Below are 24,630 nucleotides of genomic sequence, written 5' to 3'. Positions count from 1 at the left end.
GAGTGATTTGAGACGTTGTGCTGCTGAGAGAACTCTGTGCTTATCTGAAACACCAGATGGCCCTCCTCTCTGCTCACTCACTGTCAAACGTGCCATGATTGCTTGGGAGGATCTAACAAAGATCTGCTTCATCAGGTTGACATTTGTATTAAGCTAATAAACAATTGCATGTACAGAATATAGACTGCATGGGACAAATGCTATGGCTCTTCATTGTACATTTGAGAATGTCATTGTTCACTTCCTCTGCATTTTCAAAATATTAATTTCCAAGCTTTAATGCAAATAAAAAAAAAAAACTCAATATAAAGAGAAAACCACAAACAAGGACAAGAAGCATTGACTCAGAGTGGCCCAACAGAAATGAACCCCTCAATGGTTGTGGGGGATTATTTATATATATTTATACATGTAAATTAAATAAATCAGTTGAAAATAATCAGGTACTGTCCAAATCTATGACCGAGATGAGGAGAGTGTAATCTACTTTATCACGACTGTTTAACATTTGCTGATAAATTATCTTTTTCTGTTCACACTCTGTGTTGATTTAGTCCGTTTCATAAAATATTTGGGATAGAGAGCTCACTGTCAAAATGTTTGGAAATGCATATGTGCAACAACAAAATGTGATTCTGTTCAAAGAAAAAGCCTCCATCCATTTTCTAAACCTGCTTCTTCTTACGGGGTTGCAAAGATTTAGCTTCAAGCCCAGATTATAACCATTTGTGAGGAGGAAGAGAGAAAGAACTGGTGTGGTCAAATATAAACATTGATTGAAGAAATGTCAAAACTATATTAGCAGGGAATATGCAAACAAGATTGTAAAAAAATAAATATTCAAGCAAAAGACAGAAGTGTACTAAAGCAGTCTGTACAAAGAAAGTTGGAAAATCCTCAAAACAACAAAAGGAAAAGGATCACACACTTGAAAAGAAAAGGTCAAAAGTCAGAGAAGCCAAGAAATTCAAAAGAAAAGGTCAAAAATGTTCAGCTCGTGAACAAGTTAAGACAACGAGTGACCAAGTCTCACAGGGTTAAGTAATGGTGGGTGTGTGTGTCAGAGGTTTTCAGACTTAATGAGAGCAGGACACTGAAGTAAGTTCTAAACCTGACTCCTCTGCTAAAGCCTCTGTGTTAGAAAGTCAGAGGAATGCATTCTTATTGAAAAAAGCTGCTGAGAAGAAAGAGTAATATTCTGTTTCAATCTGAAAAGCTGACTTTGTGGACTGAATTGGATTTTGATTTCTTCAAAGCGGTAGGAAATCTCTTGGGTGACCTTAAAACCAGGATGCAGCAATGCAATCCTGGTGTGTTGGTAGAACTAGTTATTTTCTGTAAAAATGGGAATATATTTATTAGTATTAGAGCTGTGTAAAGGAAAATGATTAGTTAAGTGCTAAAATACTTACAACATGTGTAAAGGAATATTAAGCATTTTTATTGGAAAAACAGGCTTTGTGTGACCCTTTGAGATGGCCCAAGGAGACAAGCAGACGCCTTCCACTGTCTGCTTAAAGAGCACACAAGGGCCATAAAGTAGCATCTCCATGGAAACGGCAGCTGGAATGTGGGACGTCAAAACTCCAGGGGAGTCTGCGAGATTTATCTCAGGACTTCGGTGCTGGGGACAGTCGTACCCAGTACCTCTGAGATTAAGTGTTCTTCCCCTTCTGGCTTGACGGAGACCAGACGCCCGTTCGAGTTGGGTGTAAAGGGGGAGACTTCTCAGGTTTCTCTTGGGGCCGAAACAGGTCTCTGATTGGTTGAATTACGGAACGCCTTCTTTGCATATATTAAAGTGAGGAAACGCCTAGTCAGTATAAAGTACAATGTAACGCTAATACAGGGGGAGAGTTTTTCCATTTTTCCTCTCCACGTTGGGCGCCGTTGTCTGTCTATGTGTTCTGTGTTCGTTTGTCTATCCCTTGTGTGTCTGTTATTTTATGAGTTAATGCATATCTCTGTATCTCTGCAGCTTTGTTGTTCATCGCTTTCTATGAATTAAACTCTGTGATCTGTGACGTCAACACGCTGTGTTAGTTTCGTTTTAGCAGGACGCCGCCACTCGCCAAGGACTCGGGAGAGAAAAGAGGAAAGAGCCAAAACTTTTTGTCCAAAGCTAGCATTAAATGATCTTCTTCTTCAATAGCTGCCATACCTTTCTATAATTTCAGAGGAACAATCGGAGCATCATTGCATAGCTTAATGGAGAAACCTTGGAGAAAATAGGGTTGAAAGCCAGGAAATATTTAAATTACAATAAAATTCAATAAAAAAAAAAATCTTCATTTATCCCAGATGGGGATTTTACTAATGTCATGAAAGGATATTCAAAGAGTTGTTGTGGATGGTGATACTGTGAGCACGAAGAATCTACAGTAGCAGTCAATCTTCCAACCAATTAGATGGGGTCTCCAACAGAAAACTGTTGCCGTCATGCATGACGGTCGTGGCATGCCAACAGCTCGATTTCCAGTAATCATCAACAAATTTCAGCTACAAGGCCTGGATGTCGCCCTCAGTTGTTGGATATCTTTGCTAATCGACCTCATTTTCTCATTTCTGTCTGGCCACAAGTTTGGAAAGCCAGGCAGAGAGATGGGAGTCAGGGATATGATCCTTGCTCATTATGATCAATGAAATAGATGGTTTGAAATTCCTCCTCCTCCTCCTCCTTTCTGCTCTTTAGTGCAGCTTTGTATACTCAAGCCTTCTTTTCAATGTCTCTGAGATTTGGGGCCATAGTTCATGCCTTATTTGTGCTTTCGAGATGCTAATAAGCTGCTCCAAGTTGTAAAAACAATACATTTTTTCCACCGTTTCGCTTCATAACAACTGTTCAAAAGTAAAAAAGTTAAGAGCAAAAATCCTTCCAGCTTCACAGCACCCAAAACAAGAGGGAATAATTATCCAAACATGCAACACCTCAACAAAACAAAAAAATGTCTACAAAAAGAAAAAAAATAGAACTAATGTAACCAAGATATTCCAACAAACTGCCACCATGCATTTCACAATATGATGCAACACTGACATTCATGGCAGAATCATATCTATTGTAATCTTAGTATGAATGATACGGAACAACTCTCGGTTACAAGCTGCCGAATATTTTTTTGTTGCTGTGGTTGATTAAGAAACAAGCTGCTGCTCCTCCTTCCTACTTAACTGAGTGAGACTGACCACAGGCAAAGGGACAGAGCACAGCAGAGAAGATGTGCAGTATTTATTTGAAATACAGATGTTGAATGACATCCCCAGAGCTTCCTATACTGCCTTTATGTCCATGCCTATAATGCAGCGGTTTAAGAGGACCTGTGTGTAAAACGATTTATTTGAAGTGGGTGGGCAGTGACTCGTCTGAGCCAAACAAAATTCAACTGCATCTGCATGCTGAAGTTTTCTAACGACAAAAACAGTACAGACAAAAGAAACTGGTTTGATGCATTTTAAGAATATTCCACAACATAATATTTCATAACATATAAACAAAGATAAAAGTCGAGGAAATCATCAATCTTTTGACGACGGAGGTTAAGCTACAAACAAGTTGTCATTTTTTATAACAAACAACAGTTATAACCACATCTACCTACACTTTAAGACAACCTTTCCATCACTTTTGGTTTTTCTCATTCCTACAACTGCCAAATTTCCTCTTGTCCCAACTTTTTATTTCATTTGTTTTAATCCTCTTTTTGTTTGAACTAAAACCATGAGACCAGGTTTGTCAGCACCCTTTTACTCTCGGCTCATTTCCACCATTGCTCTCAACCCTCCCTCTGTGTCTGGAGTGTTTTCTTTCTTCTCCTTCTTGGTCTCTCTCATCACTCTGCTCCATCTTGATGATTTTCTTCCCTCCGTTTTACTCCCACACTCTCTGTCTCCTTTTATTAGAAGAGAGGAAATGAGTCGAAGGTGATTCTTTGATTGCTCCAGCATATGTTCAAGGCCTATAAATCTCTGTGTGTCCCACTGTACACATACAGAAACACACACGCTTGTATTTCAGAAGTGACCACTAAGACACAGGGAGAAGGAGGAAGATGAAATGAGAAATAGGAAGAAAGAGTGAAGATTTGCAGCCTCGCCCGTGCTACTGGCCCAAAGAGGTTTAGAGCGTAGAATTTACTGTCATCGCAAGGCTTAGGAAGGTACAGTGCATTGAAAAAGTATTTGTTAGTTTTACTCCAGATGTAACAGATTATAAAACTTCCAAAACATTCCTCTTGTGTCTTCTCTGTGGGCTTGTTTCTCTGACCATCTTCTTTTCATCCCACAATTAGCTTTCTCTGCAGTCGCAAATATTAATGTTTATTCCTTGGTTCGTGTCAGTCAGTATGAATTAACATTTAAGGCACCAGTCAAAACATTTAAAAAAATCTTAAGTCGCAAATTAATAAATCACAACACCAGCCGATTACTAGGCCTATAATTAACCCTATTGCTTTTTGTATTTGCTCAGCATATGTGAATACTAAAAAAGGTAAACCTTTGATTATCAAGATAGAAAAAACATTTAAAAGCAGAAGAAATATTTAAAAGTGTACATTTGTAGTACTTAGGTACTGCATGAGCAAATTAGAACAGTGACTCAAAAGTCACATGAGCTGCAGCATGCAACATACAAGACAGACAGACAAACACTTTGAGGCAATTTGGAAGCTGGTAATTTAAAAAAAAAAGGATGAGTCGAATCGCCTCAGATGTTGCAATTTATCCCTTAGTGAGACAATCTGAAAGACACACAGCTGTTCCCCCAGAACATAAACTTGTTTTAGATGACAACTCCATCTTCATTTCCACACACTTGCTTTTTTTTTTTTTTCAAACGCAAATGCACGAATTTGTTTGAAATGCTAAAAAACTTATCCAGTAGCTGTTTTTGCTCTGACTGATGTTCACTTCATACCTCTCAGCACATAATGAAACATGCACTTCTTGGAAAAAAACTAGTCTGCAGAAATGTCTTGTTTGAAGAAAGTTGTCTGTGGAAAAAACAAGATGTTTCTTTTTTAGTAGAAGCTATATGTGTGTGTTTCCAGGGCAAACATCCTGCTTTCATTGTCAAAATTGTAGACTCCTGGGTTTGTGCCTATTTTGTGCAGGTAACATACACAGTTTTGTGTTGGTGTAGATAATATTCTTGTATTAAAGGGAGGGCAAATTTGGGAAAAGCCACATTAGTTTCTTGAACACAATTTAAATCTGGTTGTCAGTGTCCAACCCTGTCTGGTCATTTTATAGCCATCTAGAGGAGCTGAATAGACCAGAATAACACTCCTTCAATGATGAGGACTCAGCAGGTCATTTTCTGGCCAAGCGTCGAAGCAGTCCGTTAACACAAGAAAGGCAAAAACCTCTGCTTTGAAAGATTTGAGTTTAGGTCTTCACTGTGCAGGCAGTTATAAGATCCCTGCATACACAAACAGATTATCTGGATTTGGTTCTTTAAAGCTGTGGTGCTTTTCGCTTACACTTTCAAATATTTAGACACTGTTCCCTCAGGGCAAATGTCACTGAAAATACATAACATAGATGTAAGTGAAACAATCTAAACATCTAATTGTAATTGAAAATTTGTTAGGGTTTATCAAATGAGACATGTGTGCCTGCTTTTCAATACCTTGGTTTAGACTAAGGTTGTTTTTATACTAAAATTTTGAGCTCAATACCAATGTTAAGAAAAACAATCTAAGATTTTTGATACCGCAATATTTTTGGAGGAAAAGGGTTCTTAGTTTAAAGCAACAAACATGATTACAATGACAATTTTTACTTGACTAGGAAAAAGAATAAATAGAAACAGTTCAGCTCCCATTTATAAAAATATGTAATTTAAAAGAATCACTTTTCTGCTTGGAAAACAGTAGAGAAGATAACATAACATTTAATGTTCATGTATTTTATGGAAGAATATACACTTTTGAGTTCTGCCAATACAGTATTTGATTTTCTTATAATTGCTTACCTTTAGTGCCATTGTGTGTTTTCATTTGCTGTTGATAAAATTAAATATTACTGCTAAGGGACAACTAAAGTATCATTCTATACTAAAATAAATTGTCCTGCAAAACAAACATGGATCAAGAGCATACAAAACATTTTTTTTACCGAGTAAAGAAGGAACTGTTCCATGCAAATGTAATCAGCAAGAGCCCTGTGGAATTTCTGTCTTACAGAAATTTTCAGGTTTTATGTTTTCTTTGGTGATAAACTCCTGCAGCATCACTGAGTTGCACTGGTTTGTTTTGTTGCTTCACAATTCAGTAGCCCACTGAATCTTCAGCTTATAATTTTCCTGTATTAACTAAAAAAAAGCATTGTGTGGTTAACATTTTTGTAGCTGAGAAGCGCATCTCGACGACACTCAGACTGACTGACACCATCTATTTAAACAGATAATGTTAGCTTATGTCTGTCAAAAGATTTACTACCTTATTGTTGCAGATGAATGAGCTTTACTAACATTTATAAGTTGTTTTCAAGCATGAATGCTGTAGTGATAGCTGCAGGAAAACATGCAATAATGTGGGCAAATAATAACGGGCCTATATGTATTGAAAACACAGATGCAAAACTTTTAGTAAAATCAAAAATGTAATCAAAATTGATTAATTTGTGCCAAATATAGAAATAAAAATCTCAACAGCATTTTTTTTGTTTTATTTTATTTTTTACAGCTATAGCTATTAATCCACCACACTTCAGCCAAAGCTTTGCAAACATAAAATCAACCCCCAAAATAAATTGGTACAGGCTAATTCATGATTCGATGTGTGGGAGCCAAAAACAAACTCTCTGAGCAATTAAATAAAAAGCTTGTGCAGTAGTTAATTTTGTACTCACAAATTCTTCAGAGTTCTAGATTGGATCTGGAAAAGGAGATATGGAGATCCCTTGATTTTGCAGCAGGTTCAAAGAGTAACTCCTGGTTCACTGTACACATTAACAACTCTCAGTCCTTATTTATTCCTTAGTCACACTCACTTTCTTCCTATATGGTGCCATGACGAGTTTAACAGGCCACTAATATTATCATTTACATCTAAACACACAATAACACGAGCTGCTACATCATTGAAACGGCTGCACTAGCATGCTAAAATGCTAGCTGCACTTAGCATTCTTTCCTCCTGTACACCTCAAGGTTGTGAAACTGCTTAAAACATACAGACAAAGGCATTTACCTTTTATGTGTTTTTTAAGTCCGTCATAGTCGTCAACTCTGCATTGACCATAGTATTGGACAGCTTTAGTCTGTTATTGTCCCATATCTGCTCCACTGTGTACTTTAACTTGTTGGGTTGCACATCGCACACTGACCTATCTTTTACGTAGCTACCATTAGTCCCGCCCACTTCCATCTAGTTGGGCAAGGCAAAATGCTTCATCCAATCAATGCAAGACAAAACAGAAGAAGATTAATATTTAGAACAATCAAGGATGTGACATTCAAGGAGCATAGTAAAAATGACAACGGCCTGTTTCAGTCTGCTTAAACTATTTTTTTTTCTTTAACAGGTATGAACTACCTACTTTCTCTTGGTCATCTTATTCAGAACTATAGTGTCTGTTAACACAGAAGACTCTTAAACCTTATGCTATGACTTCAGATTCTTATAAATAGTTGTTTTTCAGCTATCAAATCCTTGATTGACCCAAAATTTCTTACCTAAACCTTGGATTTTTCTTTATGTGAACAACTCCACAGCTAAACAATCTAATTAACTGATATCTTGGTGAAATTGTTTTCGAATTATGGAGAGTTATCTCATCAGTTTTTAGTAATGCAATGAATGACACAAACTCTTTTACAGTAAATATTAAACGATGCATTGTTTTGACAGGGATTTCTGCACCTATGTGGGCTGTTGTGATTGGAAAAGTCCAGGACGTGGTGTAGTGTAAAGGCACTGGCTTCAAAGAACACCTAATCACACACTGCAGCACTGAGTAAATATCTAATCACACACACTGAGCTGCATGAATGCGGATGCACATGCTAATGTGTTTATCACGTACACACATAGTCCCACAGTGGCTGTTTATGTGCCAGTACAGACTCACACACAAAGACATACTGACATGTGTGTGATATGGAGGTGAAGCTTCATCTTTTTCCACTTTGGTCAGACTTGGCAACGCAGGCGCCAACTCCCCAACACACACACATCTTCTCCTATCTATCTCAATGCCACGCCTCAACAGATTCAATCAGAGTGAAGACTTTGTTTTCCCCCATCTCTTGTCTTATTTTTTTAATCCTACTTCACAGAGAAACAGACACACACACACACACACACACACACACACACACTGTTATGTTTTTATTGGAGCCAAGTAAGTACAGTCTTAATGTTTCCACGAATCTCACATTGGAACTGAATATAATAATTTACTTAGCAAATGTTTTTTTTATTTATAAAACCACACAACTGAGAAGGAAAGTTGATGAGGTTTGCAGGCACGCATGAGAACTAGGTGGTCAGGTATGAAATTAGCACCATAATGAACAGGTCTACTACTGCCTCATAAACCACCACCAGCTGATAAATATAGTGAGGTGGGTTTGTGCATTGGACCAGGTGACAGGAAAGCTGACTTACTACGGCTGCAGCTACTCGGCCCAGCAGATCTATCGCGCATCAGATGCAAGACACGCTCTCACCCTCAATTTGTTTCAGTGCTGTCTTAACTGAAAGTTATTAAGTCATCCCTAAAGTTTAGTAATAGGTAAATCCAGTTTGGGATGTTTTTAATCAAAGATTTTTGAGGCATTAATTTTTGTACATGTAAGCTGTTTGTCTTAGAGGGAATCTAAAGAGCTAATTGTCAGCTCCACTAACTGTAATTTGCAAACATTTATCTCCTTAGTCTACAGCTTTAAACAGCTTATCGTAAATCTAAAAAGATAAAATAAATATGATGTCATGTTAAAATAAGTTATTAGTATGTTGTAATCATGACTCAACTGCCCCATAAGTTATTCGTGGAAATTACCTGACTTACAGCAAACCGATTAAATATGTCTCAGTGCTTTAAGCAGAAAAGTTAATGCTGGTTTTTGTAAAGGTAGGTGTATTTTTGAAAAGGGTAAAAGACTGAACAGCTGCCAGAAAATAAAATGTCATTTCTTGCCTGCTGGCAAGATGACATCAAAGTTCTTTCAAATCCATTATTTTCAATGGCTTCCTGCTGCATATTCCGTCCATAAAACTCCTACCTTTTAGACAAAATGGGTTACAGGGAAGGTGATTGAAGTTATCCTTCTGTATGAGCACTAAATAATAGTCGATGAGAATAGTGGTTTACATAGTTTTTGAACTATTGTGGAAATTGTAAGCCCAGCTTGGACACCACAGGCTTTAAATGAATCAAAGTCATAAGAAGTCACATTTGCTGTTTTTCACAAGGCATGAAGGAGGCACAGAAAACCTGTGAAACAGATGCTCTGGTCAGATGAGTGATTTCATAACTCTTTGCACTATTTTGCAATAGGAAAATAGTACAATAAGAAATGTAACCCTTTTGGCTTTTATCAGAGAGAGAGTATGTTAACATCGCGAAAGAACTCTTCAAAATTTATGACACACTACCTGCAGCAGCAAAATATTCTATCATCAGTATATCAACTGCTGTTTTTATACATAAGGATTAAGAAGTTATATTTTGCAGTTTTTAAAAAAAAATAGATAATTAATTTTTTTTTGTTCGCTGCCATTTTCAAATTATTGTGACTGTTTTTCCAAATATTAACAAAATGCATTCTGTTCAATAGACTTGTTTTGAATAATTTACCACTGACACAAACCACATTCTAGCCAGTAGTCTAATGACAGATAAATATTGTAATTTAACATGACTAACGAAAAGGTTTAGTCGTAGATCTCCAGTTTTGTAGCCAGGATTAAAGATAATGATTATCAGTGTCCTTTATGGCAGACTGAGACAGATGGGGCTGAATGGCAATAAAATATGTTCTTATCCCTCTGAGCAGCCAGGATGCATTAGTATGGGCTCAGATGCTGAACCTGCTTTTCTGACTCCTTCTTTTCATAGCAGCTAAATGAGAGATATACCAAATTCACAGCCTCCGGACAACCAACCTTACAGGTGGGGCCCTCAAATATGGCTTCGGATTGACTAATTAAAAAAGAAAATCCCATTTAACGCCGACTTTTCATATCTCAAAAATGCTTGATTCAATCCAAAATTCAAAAATCTCACCTGAGGCAGCAAATATTACAGAGTGCCTGTTAGTGTGAATGACTGAGGCTTCTGCAGTATGCTTGAGCAGAGTAGAGCAAGGTATACTGTGCAGTTAGGCCAATGTTAAGACAAAATGAAGATGTCCTATCTTATTTCTCAATGTACTTCAGGTCTTTGCCCAAGATCACCACGTGCCTCATGTTTCTCTACTTTCCCTCCCCCCTGTCCTGTGTGGTTCTTTTCCTGCCTTTTGCCAGTATGAACTGTGCTGTGCATGACTGGCTTTTATGCGACAGTCCTATTTTCCACAGGGCCGAAGGAACACACTATTAAAGTGTCAGGAGAAATCAGTCTACCTATGCAGCTCCCACAATAAACAAGCATTGCACTTCGATTTCATATTCAGTCCTTAGACTTTTCAGCAAGTGATAACTTCATCCATCATCATGTCATTCCTTGTTGAGGTTTAATGCTGTCTGTGTGAAATCATTTCCAAATGCAATTTGTATATTTAGTGGAGAAAAAACCATGACCACTGTTACATCTTGTTCGAAGTGACCAAAACTTTTAAATGATCTCCAGAAAAACTTTCTGACTATATTCCAGCACCATTTTGTGGGAATGCTAGATTTCTAGTTGTACAAAGCTGGTACAGACCAAAAGACTTGTAGTTCTGTTGGATGAAACACCCTTTCTACAAAAGTATTGTCCAAGAGCAACTGAATACCAATGTAAACTAAAAAATTGCAATAATTTTCTTGCCTTGTTCTTTTGCATAAAATCCGTCAAAGGTTGTGTATGTATTGTGATAAAATGGAAACATTTTTCAGGGGTATGAAAAGGTTTGCAGGGTCTTGTAGTAAAAGGCAAAGGTGAAAAAAAAACAAAAAAAAACATTGTACATCAGAGAGCCATTAATGCATCCATTTATGGCTTGAGTGGCTTCTTTGGGAATCAGTTCTGTGCCTTAATGTTTATGTGTTGGTCTCCTCATTGACCCAGAGTCACTGAAACCAAAACAGTGATCCACTTCTTACTGCTTCCTAACAAATTTGCATGATTTTAAGTTGCCTTTTTAGCTCCTGAAGTCTGATTAAATACACACAGACCAATGAACATTTTGCCTGCCATTAGCAGGAGAGACATCTACTTTCTGCATTTATTGGGTGAATCTTGTGCACTCAATGAAACCAGTGGGTGTGCTTTGGCGTGGGGACTGTTCCATTACTGGTCTGCTCCTGTTCTATCGCCAACGCGAGCATTCTGCTCTCAGCAATATTCAATAATGACAGCTGTAAGTACACACAAATCCAAACCCTGATGGTCCTTTCCTAATTTTACTGTGCCGCAGTTGTCCTGCCTCTCTATCTCTCCACTCTGGCTCATTTCAGGCCATCAGTTTTGTCTTGGCTTTGTAAGTACTAATAAGTTGTTTGTTCACTCGACAACAAAAGAATTAGTTTCTACTGGTATGGACGGTTACAGCAGGAGGAGATGCAGGGGGTGGGCAGTTTAATCTTTATTACTGAATACATCCTTAGGTGATGCGAAAGTAGGAGGAGACAGGCAGGCAATAAATAATGACAGACTGATGAGACTCAAGTAGAAGAGAGCAACTAGGTCCATCAACTCGATTTTGTTTCCTTTTTTAGGTCACAATTGTGATTTCAAAGATATCAGTTTTCTAAAAACTGTTTATGTAAAGTCCATCCATCCAAGCTGACATATTTAAAGTACAACACAAAAATGAATTTCAAAAGATGAAGCAGTGTGGACATTTCAAGATGTAAAGAAAACCCCCATCATGATCTTGGGTCTAAATTTTAGCATTTCATTTTCTAGTTGGATTATTCTAGATTTTTATTTTTGTCACTTATGGTGTCATGGTTCACTCATTTTTTCTGATATTTTGTCATTTCTTGTGTTCTGTTCTTTGTGTGTTATACTGTCAGTCTTTAGATTTGGTTTTGTAAGATTGTTTCATTTCTGTATTAATCAGTCTCATTCCCTCTTCTCATGCCACTCAATCACCTTCCCATCAGTTTAGAGCCAATCAGTTTTATTACCGCCTTGTCAGATCCTGTTATGTTTTCCAAAACAGTTTTCCTGTGTTATTGTTACTTTTGTATTTGATGTTCTATACAGATGCTTCTGGGTTCCTCTTGTGCTTGTTGCTACTGTCATGATCTAATTTTTAACGTCACAAAAGCATGTCTTTTCAACAGGGCTGTGTAAACTTTTAAGAGCCACAGACTCTATGGCCAACAGTCTGACGACAACCAAACAGAATTCTGATAAACCTATTAAAGTTAATATTATTTTCAGTGACAATTTAAATTTCTGCTGTCTTCAATCTTTTCTTTTCTTTATGTTTTTTGTTTTGTTTAGTATTTTCCTTGTGCTAAAATACCCAAAATGACTTTTTCGGCATGTAGGACCAATTAAAAAGGTACCACTAAATGAAGACTTAAATTAGTCATTAGTTATTTAACACCGGGAATGAAAACCTAAATAATTAATTAAATAGGTAAAATGTACTTAAATATATGCCTTCTACTATAATTAGGCAGTCTAAACAATAAACCCAAGCCAGCAAAGCTATTCATACTTAGTCAAGCTAGTTGGTCAGATGTGGCATTACTGTGAAGATTAACCAATCAGATTTCGGGTGCAATAATCTACAGAGACACATTCAATTATTTCATGGGACCCTTCACCACTGGAACCACAAATAAATAGATACTGAAACAAGCAAGGCCCATTCGAATGACCTCTTTTTTAAAATCACAATTATTTTATTTTATAATAATAGTTATTCTTGTTTCAGAGGAGACACTGCCATCAATATATAAAAAACAGAGGAGGTTCTTTATGAAAAAGGATTGTTTAAGCTGTTTTCATTTCAGTCTTACTTACTTGGTAATGAGGTCAATAAACATTCCTTCTCAAATAAACTCCCTTAATCAAGAAACTCAACAATGCACTACGTTTAACTGTTGAAGTATTTTAAAGCTGCTGTAAGGACAGCCAGTATTGATGGATACTGCTGTTGCATTCTGCATGATGCAGGTTTTTAGGCCATAAATTTGCTATCAGCTCATAAGAATATTTTTTTATTCTAAATCTTGATGTTAAAGCAGAGAATGGAGGTGTCACTGCCTCATTTTGCTCCATCTTCTCCACAGACCTGATTACAACACTTGAAACCATCAGTAGAATATAATTGATTTTGATTAGAGCCACAGATGAGCATTCATGGATGATAGGGTAATTACAATTAATTATAATTTGGATCATTCTCTATATTTTTGACCAATAATTATGGTGGTTCTGCTGCTTTTATGTATTTTTTAAAATAAAGATCTTGATGGACACACGGCATATATTCACTCTTATTCAACTCCTGATAAAGATGTGTAAAAGGGTCCAGTGGGCATAAGGCTTTCATTATTAAAATGTGCTGCAGGACTTTGTATTTTACATATTTTTTCACTAAAGCACATTCAAGATACAGACAATTTTTCTGCTTTACAGCTTTCCAATATTATTTATTGGTAATAAGATGTCAAATGTGTGAAGAGAGAAAAAGTGTTGACCATTCAACTTCATAACTTTTGCAGATTAGAATGCTAGATTTTTATCTGCTGGGCCAAATCCTGACTGATTCTCACTCTGCTCCTATTAGCGCTTGTTGTTTATCTTTGTGTTCATGAACTGACACACCTCCTCCGTGGGATTTAGATTGGGGAGTTTTTTGATCAAATATCCACACTTTTATTGTTGTGATCTCATCAAAACATACATGGAGTGTTGCCTTGATTCTTTCAGACATGTTTGAGAAATTGTTTAATCTCCCATGGCAACCATTCAGCAGTTCACAACGGTGGGGGGAACATGTGTCACCTTTGAGAAGCAGCTCCACAGTTTCTAAACTTATGAGCTTCTGCTTTACAGAGCTGCCCTCTCTCACATCTCTCCCACTAAGCTCCTTCAGACTAGCCAGAAGCAATTAGCAGACACCTGGAGGAACTGCACATCTGCTGAGCTCATTATGTGAGCTACTTCTCAGTGCAACGCTGGTAAAAAAAAGATTAACAGAGGAGTGATGTTGTGATCACTTCCTAATGGCAGAGTATCAGAAAGAGCAGGAGTTCTTTAAGAGACAAACACTTTTCTTGGCATTAAATTACAAAATCCAATTTATTTTAAGTCATATTTGATACATACAGAAATTGAAGGCAACATAGTTACCTGATTATACTATAAAATGGCACTACGTGCCTGGAAAACACTGCCCCTTTAATTATTTCACTTTCTAACATTACCAGGTTGATTTGGGATTGTTAGAGTCCTGTTCTTCAATCACAGCAGTGTTCTGAGCAGAATATTAATTATTTGGATGGTGACTTTTGTATCCACGTGACTGCAAACCAGTGCATAAAAGGAAGTACATAAAGACACCTGTGGAAAGTCTTACCAGAGAGCTGAAGCTGCCATAGTCACTAATGATTTGGCCAAAATAATATTTTGGGTTAATAACAGCTCAACTTCCTGTGTGGGTAAAGACAAGTGATCCGATACTTTTGGCAACATAGTACATCTGCTGAGATCTCATTCTAATTCATAACAACATTATCCAACTATGTAATATGGCCATTAGAGAAACAACTGTACAAAACTCATTCTGGATTGATGAAGCAGAAGTGGACTCATAATTATACAAATCTCATGGGATGTTAACTGGCATCAAAGGAATCCAGAGGAACTTTCTTTGAAATATGAGAGCTGCAGTCCACAGAAGATTTTAATGAACTATTTTTTCTTCCAAATGTCACATTGAATCTCATTGGTAAGGAGCCACTTTAAATTGATATCAGATACAAACTTAATTTTTTAACGGGGAGCTTTTTTTTTACCCAGATACCATATCAGCACAAAGGTTGAAATAGTTCAAAGATTGCCAAGAGTCCAACGAACCCACTGAAACAAGTATAAGAAGCTGAAAATCCTTGATAGGATTCACAAGATTTAGACAGGACGTTTGTTTTGAGTCTGAAGCTTATCACAGTAGGTTGTATTATATCACAAACTTGAAGCACCATTTAAACACAATGTTACCTAATCTTTTCAAGTTGTATTTTTCTTTCATTTTCTTGTCTTTCACTTCAACCATAAACCCTTGTATTTTTCTTTCATATCCTTCTGCCAGGGAGCTTTGTCCAACATGTCCTCTGTCCCTCCTTACATGTGTATAAAACATTTCCTTTCTGACATATTCACTTAATCCTGTCCAGTATGAACGATCAATCTTGACATTTTCATTTCTACCAGCTGAGTTTCTTTTTTCTTAGTGACACCTTCTACTAACCAAACATCCTAACAGCTTTCACTAATGTTCCATGAAAGTCCTCTTTTATTTGCAGCTCTCCTATCAAACCTCATCAGTGAACATCCACACCTGCTTGCTCTTCCTTCCTCACTTCTCCTGTGCACTGATGGTGACTTTACCTCAGGTACTTCCTTATCCACATTAGGTAGACCTTAGGTGCATTTGAATTTGAGTGGATTGAATTAGAGTTTACTGCATGCATTATTTGACTTTTCTTCGGTGGTAGCATACAGTCATGGTTTAAAAAAATTTGACTTTGCAATTTGACGCCTTTTGTTGAATGAGTAAAACAAGGTTATTCTTTGTGCTGACCTGAAATGAAATCACTTTCTTTTCTAAAGATAAATAAATAAATAAATATTAATTTTAAAAATGATCAATCGTTGATATATGAACATTTCTTTTTCAACCTCGTCCCAATTTTTTCCACTTGACTTTATGACCCTACTTTATTTATTTATACTCAAGGCTCTTAAATCGGATTTTGAATTTAAGTGTTTGATTTGGTGAACTTAACGGAAAAAAAAAAAGAAGAAGCTGTAGGGTATAACTAGAAGAGGAGACAGTGACAGGAACGAGGAGAGTGGGTGAGGTAGTGGAGAAGAACCGCTCGTCCTGAGGGGTTTCCCAAAATATGTGAGCGTCTGTGAGAGGGAGACAAACCAAATAAAGATGGAGACCATAAGGCTGAGTGTGTTTTCGCCTCCAAGTCTCACACTCTGCTCTGTCGTGTCTGCAGTCCTGATCAGAGGAAACTTGTCACAACGCTGCCACTTCTGCGGCTTGTCATGGTCCCAACCAACAGGCCCGCCATCGGCGAGCACACCCATGCACATCGCCCGCTTTCTGATTACTTCAGCGTTTGAAAATCTCATCTCCCTCAATGCCTTTCCGCATCTTCCTAATTGTACATGGCATGCAGATTGCCAAAGTCATCAGATGGATTATGGAGAGAGGGATGAAGGTGGGGATGTCAAGTGGGATTTGGGCAGAGTTACGCCCCGATTCCATTTCAAGTTAAAGTAGTTTGAGGTCAAACAGACCGCTGGCTCTTACCGTGAATCATTTTTGCATTCAAATGTGCAGAAAGTTGGAGTTCACAACCAAACAGTCACTTTTAAAGAGTTCTAAAATTCCTAAACTCTACCATTAAAGTGGCAGTCAAAGCATTCCTCACTGCCGTGATACATCTGTTGTGCACTTTGGCCCAACTGAATCGCGCCACTTGTTTCCCAGGAAAGGCACAACAATTGTGTGCCGTTATATTTCGGCTCTTTAAGAGCACATGCTGAAAGGTGTCACGTAAACCTCGAAAAGAATCTTGTGCAAATGGTTTCTCTTCATGTCAGGCGAACTGCAGCTGAGAAAGAGTTGAGAGCTCTTTCAGCAATGAGGGAGCCTTTCCTTCACTACATCACAAATAGACGTGCTGCTTTGTTGCCACAAGCGTTTGTCTGTCAAGATTTTCTTGCTGAAAGCTGCAGCTGGATCTCAGGTCCAGCGTGAAACCAGGTCCAACAGAGTAATGGCACTCTTTTATATGAATGAATGTGTGGACATTTATCTATGGGTTCTCAGTTGGCTCATGAGTTGATAATGTAAATCAATACAAAAAGAAATCTGAAATTCAGAATTTTTGTCTTTCAGATCACGGAATGGGGGAAGGAAACTGTAAGTTTAAACATTTTCCATACTTGGTGTAAGAGTCAGAGAACCTCTGCCTTAAAAAGGAACAGGTTTGTTATCACATCCGGTCTTTCTTCACATTATTACTTTAGTTGCTTTTAAAATGCTTCACCTGATTGGCTCCCAGCCAGCAGCAATGTTTTAGAATGAAGTTCACAGACTAGACAAACCAAATTTAGCATTCAGCTGTACCACTAATTCCTGGTCATCATGACTGTTTCTTGCATATTTACAAATGACTCAAGCAGTACTTTGCCTGTTTCCTGTTTGTTGAGGTGGATTTAATCATTATGAAGCCTAGGCGCAAATTCAAACTGGAAGACTCTTTTATCCCCGCCGGGACCCGTTAATTGAAGCGACCTGCCCACAATCGTCGACCTATCAACGCCGGAACAAGCCACGTCACGTCCAATCATCGACCAAGTCCCAGCTGATAAGGACCTTCATTCATGGCGTCCTTCGCTCTCCAGCCGAGCTCAACCCACCACCACCCCTTCTCCTCCATTCGCCCGGTCCTGAGGCCCGCACTCTTCTTCAACCTCCACCACCAGTGCCGGGCCCTGAGGGGATGACGTTCCTAACAGCATCGGGGATGCTCATCTGAAGCCCATCGCTAACGCTGCGATAACCGTTATCCCCAGCCGGGGCCCGAGCGCCAAAGACTTTAAATTCTGTTCGTCAATAAACTCTTCTAATTGTCTTCTCATCTCCGTCTGAGTCTCTCCAGATTGAACTACAGTCTGTTGTTGCTTGAAAACACCAATGGCTGAAACAGTTGAGCTTCATCATCTCTGAACCTTAATGTATATATAGAGAAAACAAGAAGAAATTTAAGATATTTACAGATCAGCAAACATAAATATATGTTATTAAAATGGCTTTAATTTTTAAGGAAAATTACTTAAGATACTTCAATATTTATTTTTCATTTCGCTTCTCTTAACCTGTCCCTATATTGCCTTGTTTGGAGTATAAAGCAGGAGTTTTCCAAGGCCTCAAGTAAGAGGCTGTGTTACAGCATATATGTTTGTCCCTTTTCTTGTATCCTTGCAATCAGGAGCAATGTGACATTCTCATGTGCCCTTGAGAACTGGAAATGAATGAATGTTACAGCCTTGACAGACCCTCCATTTAGCTCAAGGAAGTAACTGTCTTGAAAACCTACAATAACATCTTTCTTCCTTCTCTTCTTCCCTCACAGATCTTATTTACCCTCCAAACTGCCTTTCTCCTTTACACCTTGAAAGAAATACCGTGCTTTTCTAATCATTACCAAGTCAACTTTTGTTCCCCAGCACTTTCTCTTCTCATTCACCTGTAATAAATTGGGGAGCGGTGGAGGATTTTGACATTTTCCAACACTAAAGGTGGTGCGTCATGTAAATAACCGAAGAGACAAAAGTGTCATTTAGAAACCGAGAAAGTTCCTTATTATGCTTCTCTGCATCCTCGCAGTAAGAGTCTTTGTTTGGTCCGGGAGCTTTGTTGTGATAATTGGCTTCATCTGCCATTCCAGTGATGGTGTGGATATATGGTATGACTGATTATTTTTATATATAAAGACCATTTTCCTGTCTGACAATTAATCTACCTTTATTTTTCTGACTTGTTTAAGGCATGAGATCCTCCATATAAAAACTCTTGACTTCTTATGGTGGCTGAATTTCATTTTTTTATATTAAGTTAGCTAAATATAGCTAACTTAATGTCAGTATGTGGCGTTGTGCTATTTATTAAACGGTTATATTTTCAATAGCTTGCAAATATTTTTAAGCCACAAATTGTAAACATTTGATGCTTTAAAATATATCCAACTAATTTTTTGAGTTTGTGAAATGTGATGTTCATTTAAACAGAAATGATTGATCAATAAATTGCATGCTGCAATAATTTTAATTGTTTGGTGCTTAAACAACAAAAAAAAAGACTTTGGCATTATTTTACACCGTCTGGCGCTCCTGCATTTGGATTGCATTATATTTCTGCAACCTAAATGCATGTTATTTTGTGATCTGACACCTTAATGTAAAATGCATCCAGATATTAAGTTAAACTTAGTTAATTTGAGAAATATTCATCAATGGTTTTGTCTTAAATAACATAGTTGTTGTACCATTTATCTGAAATTATGATGCAAGATCAGACTCAAGTTCTAAGACTTAAGTTTAAAAATATTTAATTTATGATTTATCCTTAAAGTTATCCGTTTTCAAATGTAGCCCTGTTGTAGGTGGACATCAGTTATTTGACAGACAATAAAGTCCATCTGTCTCTATTTGTCGACAATTTTAAAGTTGACTCTAGTCCTCAATTTGTTTGGAGATTTGCAGAAGTTACTTGTGGTTTGCTATTGAATATGACAGAAATCATGGAAAATTGGGTTTCCATGATTACTGACTATTTTGTTTGATAAATTGTCGCAACGGAAACGTATCCTTAAATTCAGCAGTGTTTGTTTCTTTATTCTAAAGACCAATGATAAAATAAGCATGAGTATTTTGAAACAGTCCTAGTCTGTTCAGTTTAGTATGGATGCAGATGCAACTTTTATTCCGATTATCACTGAATGTCATTTGTTTGATTTGTATTATACAAATGTTTCCTACAAAGCAAAACAAAAAACTGCTAGCCATGAAAGTCTACGTTAAATTCCCTAAGCACAAACCTACACGGCTAGTTCTCCTGGGGTCTGGGGTTTTTCACTCCCTGATAAATGTCAGGCTTTCTCCTCCTATAGATACCAGTGGTTATTTGGGTTTATTTCTCCAATCTCGTTGTTCACCTCAGAACAGAGATGGAATCCATTTCTGTCTGCTTGGCAGTGAAGTAGGCTGTGGGACAAGGTAATTTGGCTGGCTGGCACCCTCTTGTATCTCTCTGTCTGAGCTGCTGAGCAATCTCAGGGTTTATTTCTCAAGTTTACCTCGAACAAACAAGTGAGCAAAGGCACAAAAACTCCCAGTTCTCTATACAGAGTGGCATAAACTGGTCTAAGGCTGTCCACGCGCTCTGACTGGTTGCTGGGTTTGCTATTGGTTTTAAGAATCAACTGTGCAAGTGGAAAAGGAAAAAGATGTTTATTTAATTTATTTTTTTGCATCAACATGATCAACCTCTTGGACAGTTTGGGCATAATTCAAGAGTAATACAAAGACTAATTCCGTCACGAAAGTGTGTCCAACTGAATTTATTGTTCTCCTTTAAAATGGAGAACAAAAATCCCAAACAAAGGATTTACTTTGCCAGTGGTTCAAAGAGGAGTGTAGTGTCCAAGCACAAACATATCAGTAGAAAAACAATGGAAGTAAAAAGATCACAAAGAAGCACAATTCGGAATGAGTTAAAAAATTGCATGGGTATGTCAGGTTAAGAGTGAAATCAGAGCACCAGGTTTTCTTTTCAGCAAAAAGGTTTGGCTTCAAATGTGCTGAAGTCCTTGGGCAGCTGGTCTGATTTATGATTCAAAAGGAAAGGTTTATCAAACCATTGAGATTGTTGTTACAGATGCTACAAAGTGCATAACAAAGGAAGCATTATTGTCAGAGTATGCTGAGTTGTTCACATATGCAAGCTGACACTGAGGCGGCATGTGGTTCCACAGCTCTGCCCTTACATACATTCAATAAATCCTCCTTTGTCCACACAGTTAAGCAGAATTTACATAAACTCTTTTTCAATGTTACAAGCACTTTAGGTAATGAGTGTGACTGCAGACATGAGCAGATATTTAAATTCATACGGGCAATTTAGTACAAGGCCGGTCAACCAACATGGCCGCTGAGAGTAAACCGAAAGTGACAAGATTGTAGGAGATAATAAAAACAAATGGAGAAAATCTCTGTGATAGTTGGAACAGTTAGTGGAGTTGAAAAATGTCAAGTTTTCTTCTGAAGACCTGCACGCTGTGCAGTTTGGCTAATGCGGGGGAGGACAAAAGTGCATTTGGATAAAAGGAATAATGTCCTGAGATTCTGCATAATATCATTTGGGAATAAAAAAAAGAGCACATTGTAGAAGTACCTCTGGTATTATTACCTGAAAAAGAAAAATGAAATGACTGCTTTAAGCATTAACATTGTGTAACTTCTGTTTCCCAAGTAAAAAAAAGGCACTTTTTGACCATCTGGAATGGTCATTTGGAGCAATGAAATCAGACTCTAGGCTGAGCTTAAAACTACAGTGAGGTTTCCCCAGAGGTTCCTTCTGGTACTTGATGAGCGTGCAAAGTTATTTGGAAGTTACAAGACATATAAAAAGGAAATTGTTAAAAAAATAGGAGAATTATAAAGGCAGACAAGGTGATGTCAGTGAGCTAGCAGTGATAATGGAGAGGTCAATGCTGAGATGTAGTCCACAACATTAATGGGGACACTGCAGACTTCGCTCGCTGTCAGAGTGTAAGCCACCCTTCACTGAATGCGTCAGGAAGAGGAGAGCTCACAGGTCAGTGGTGATGACAGGCGTGACCCCATGGATGAGCAGAGTGGGTCCTAAATCCTGAGTAAGCAGATCCAGCTGGTGTAAGTATGTGGCATACCGCCGGGTGTCGGCTGGGGGGCGGGGCAGATACAGGAAACGCACGGCAGGAGGTGGCATGGCCTGATCCAGGATCAGCTTATTGACAGCCACAAGGTAGTCATCGGAGACACGCGTGGCGTTGCTCGGGAAGCTGTTGGCGTAATCTTCTTCACTCTCCTCCTCGATGGCTCTGGCCTCCATCTCATCAGCGGTCAAGTCTGGAGACTTGGACATCAGGTTCTTGTTGATTCCACTTTGCCGCTGCCAGTGTAGCGCCACCACCTGGTCCCAGGGTACGGTTTTCACTTGAGCTTTAATTCTCAAATCTTTAAGGAGCTGGCCGAGCTTGGCCTCTGGGCCCCTGACGCTTCGCCCCTCCTCCACGCACAGAAAGAGTCGCAGAGTAGCTTTGCGCCAGGCTTTCACCATGTTGAGGATGCATGCTAGCTGCAGCAGGAACAGGGAGCAGGTGTCGACGTAGCTGCAGCTATCCGGGCGCAGCAGGTTTACTGGCCAAACATCAACAAATACATTTCCTTTTGCTAGGATGGAGGGAGGCGAAAGGATCCGAGCTTTATCAAAGTCATTGAAATATCGAGCAAGAACCACATTCTTGAGCATCTTCATGGCATCAGAAATAACAGAGACGTACTCTTGGGCGCCTAAAACCTTCCCATCCCCAAATTCACCATAATCTTGTCCGTCACTGGACCCCCGCAGGGAGGCAAAGCGGTGCAGAGGGGGCAGCTCGAGGTCCTGAGAAGGACTGAAAGGATCTGTGGACTCGGTGGAAGACATCGACGATTCAATCAGCTTATCTTTTGGAAGGCAGTCGTCATAGAAACCGAGGACCAAGGTGTTGGGGCGCATCCCACCTAGAAGAACAGGAGCAACAAGGAGAAACTAAACAATCAAACCGACTGGAAAAAGACATCATAATTATTCATCATGTTAGAATATGAAACCAAGTCAGTCAGCAACTTTAAACTCACACACGACACAAACATGGTGTGCAGCTGCAGCCACACACAACGATACTGGCAACAGTACTGACCAAGTCCTGAGATGAAGAGTAGATGCTGGACACCATGACGGACAGAATCTGCCAGAGTCAGGTTGACAAAAGCTTTGATGTTCAGATGGTCTACCAGGGCCAGCCAGGAGTCGTACTGAGCCTGCAAGGGGTCAGACGGTAAAGTGCCTGAACGAGAGAAAAACACACCAAAAAACAGACATGTGAGAATCAGGTACGATAGTCAGGACAGGAAAGGACAAGGTTTGTGCAAGTTTTAGTAACTTAAATGTAAAACAACTCAAAGAGCATAATGAGTTACACATCTTCCTCGATATATTGACACCAACATTGGTACCCGCTGATGTTAGACATTTTTTACCACATCTGTGTAAGTCAAATAAATGAAACTGGGCCGATAACATGTTTATTTCCACCTTGTTGATGTTTGTTTCTGATGCAGCACAGGATTGTGGGGGAGTTTAACTGAAGCAGAGAAGCAGAGCAGAAGTGTAGAGAAATATATATTAGTAAATATCAGTTATCAGCCAAAATAGCAATATCAATACTGGATATCCATATTGGCCCAAATCTTCTTTGCTAATTTTAGACCTCATGGGAATGATTAAAATAAAACAAAACTTGTGAACTCAAGTAACTTACCAAATGAATATCTTTTTTTTTTTTTAAATCCACTCAACTAAAAATTGTGTTTTATCTCAGACATATATTTTTTATTAGGTCAAACAGTTTTAACACCTTCCAACAGCGATTATAACAAGCTTCATTACAGTTTAATAGATAGTTTTAGTTACCTGAAATTCTGACTTCAGGCCAAACCCTATTAAATAGGAGATGATTATAAATCCCTAATAAAGCTTTTGTTTTTGTCTTTCTAAAGACACTGCTAACAGGTCAGCTCAGGATGATAAGTCTTTCAGGGCTTCCCCATCAGGGAGCTTCATTACTGTAAATTTCTATTTAATGGGCCATTTGTCTGTCTTGTATTAAAAACTTTGTAGTTTTGTTAAAGCATATCAACTCCACTTCAAAAAAGGGGGAATAGATACTTTAGCAAGGCGCTGTGCATATCTTTAGAGTGTCCCTTGCAACATCTTAATGCTGTTAGGGTTGTCATTTGTGCCCATATTTTCACAAAACAGGAAAATAGCTGCAAATGTGGGGATTTCCTGAAACTTTACAAGCCCCTCTTCCCTTTTCACCACCACAACTGACTGCCAATCAGAAGGGATAAGAGCCAGGCTGCATGCAGGTACAACTGTAATCACAACACAAACGACATAAAGGGCTCATACAGTAGATGACCTTCAGAAGTCATCTACTACTAAAGTAGGTGACTTAGATGTTACGTCCTCTTTCCTTTTTTAAATGTTGATGTTACGTCCTCTTTCTTTTTTTTTTGTTTGCAAAAATGTGCATTTGCAGTGCTTTTAGCAGAGAACTGCTTTTTTCCACTTCACATTAGCAATTGATTGCCTTCCATTTGCATGTTTTGCTTATTTTGCAGCTAGATATTTTTACAGAAGGATGACCAGTTAATCTTACATACATACATGTTTATTTATTAAAGGTAAAGGTAATTTTATTTATATAGCACATTTTCAGCAACAAGGCAATACAAAGTGCTTTACAGGAATTAAAAGGAAATACAAACAAAATAAACCAAAGGAAAGAGCAAAAAAAGAAAAAGAATCTAATGTTGATCTGAAGTATGTATACTAAGTGCTCATGTTCAGGGTCGCCAAGTATGCTCTGGTCTAATTCCATTTCTGGGTTGGAAGAACAGGAG

At 38.2% G+C, this 24,630-nt stretch overlaps 1 protein-coding gene across 1 annotated transcript in view; it reads right to left on the bottom strand.

The window, feature by feature from the left end:
• Nucleotides 1–20,348: 20,348 nt before the first annotated feature.
• Nucleotides 20,349–24,630, bottom strand: part of LOC114161860 (solute carrier family 12 member 9) — a 72,525-nt gene continuing 68,243 nt past the window's right edge. The window contains exons 12-13 of the mRNA XM_028045473.1: nucleotides 22,863–23,009; nucleotides 20,349–22,683 (exon numbers count right to left, since the gene is read on the bottom strand). Of these exons, the coding sequence (XP_027901274.1) occupies nucleotides 21,728–22,683; nucleotides 22,863–23,009 (1,103 nt within the window). The 3' untranslated portion in view covers nucleotides 20,349–21,727. The remainder of the gene's footprint in view (nucleotides 22,684–22,862; nucleotides 23,010–24,630) is intronic.

The sequence above is a fragment of the Xiphophorus couchianus genome, chromosome 18 (genome assembly GCF_001444195.1).
Source record: "Xiphophorus couchianus chromosome 18, X_couchianus-1.0, whole genome shotgun sequence".
Taxonomy (NCBI): domain Eukaryota; kingdom Metazoa; phylum Chordata; class Actinopteri; order Cyprinodontiformes; family Poeciliidae; genus Xiphophorus; species Xiphophorus couchianus.
This window is presented reverse-complemented; position numbering and strand designations above follow the sequence as displayed.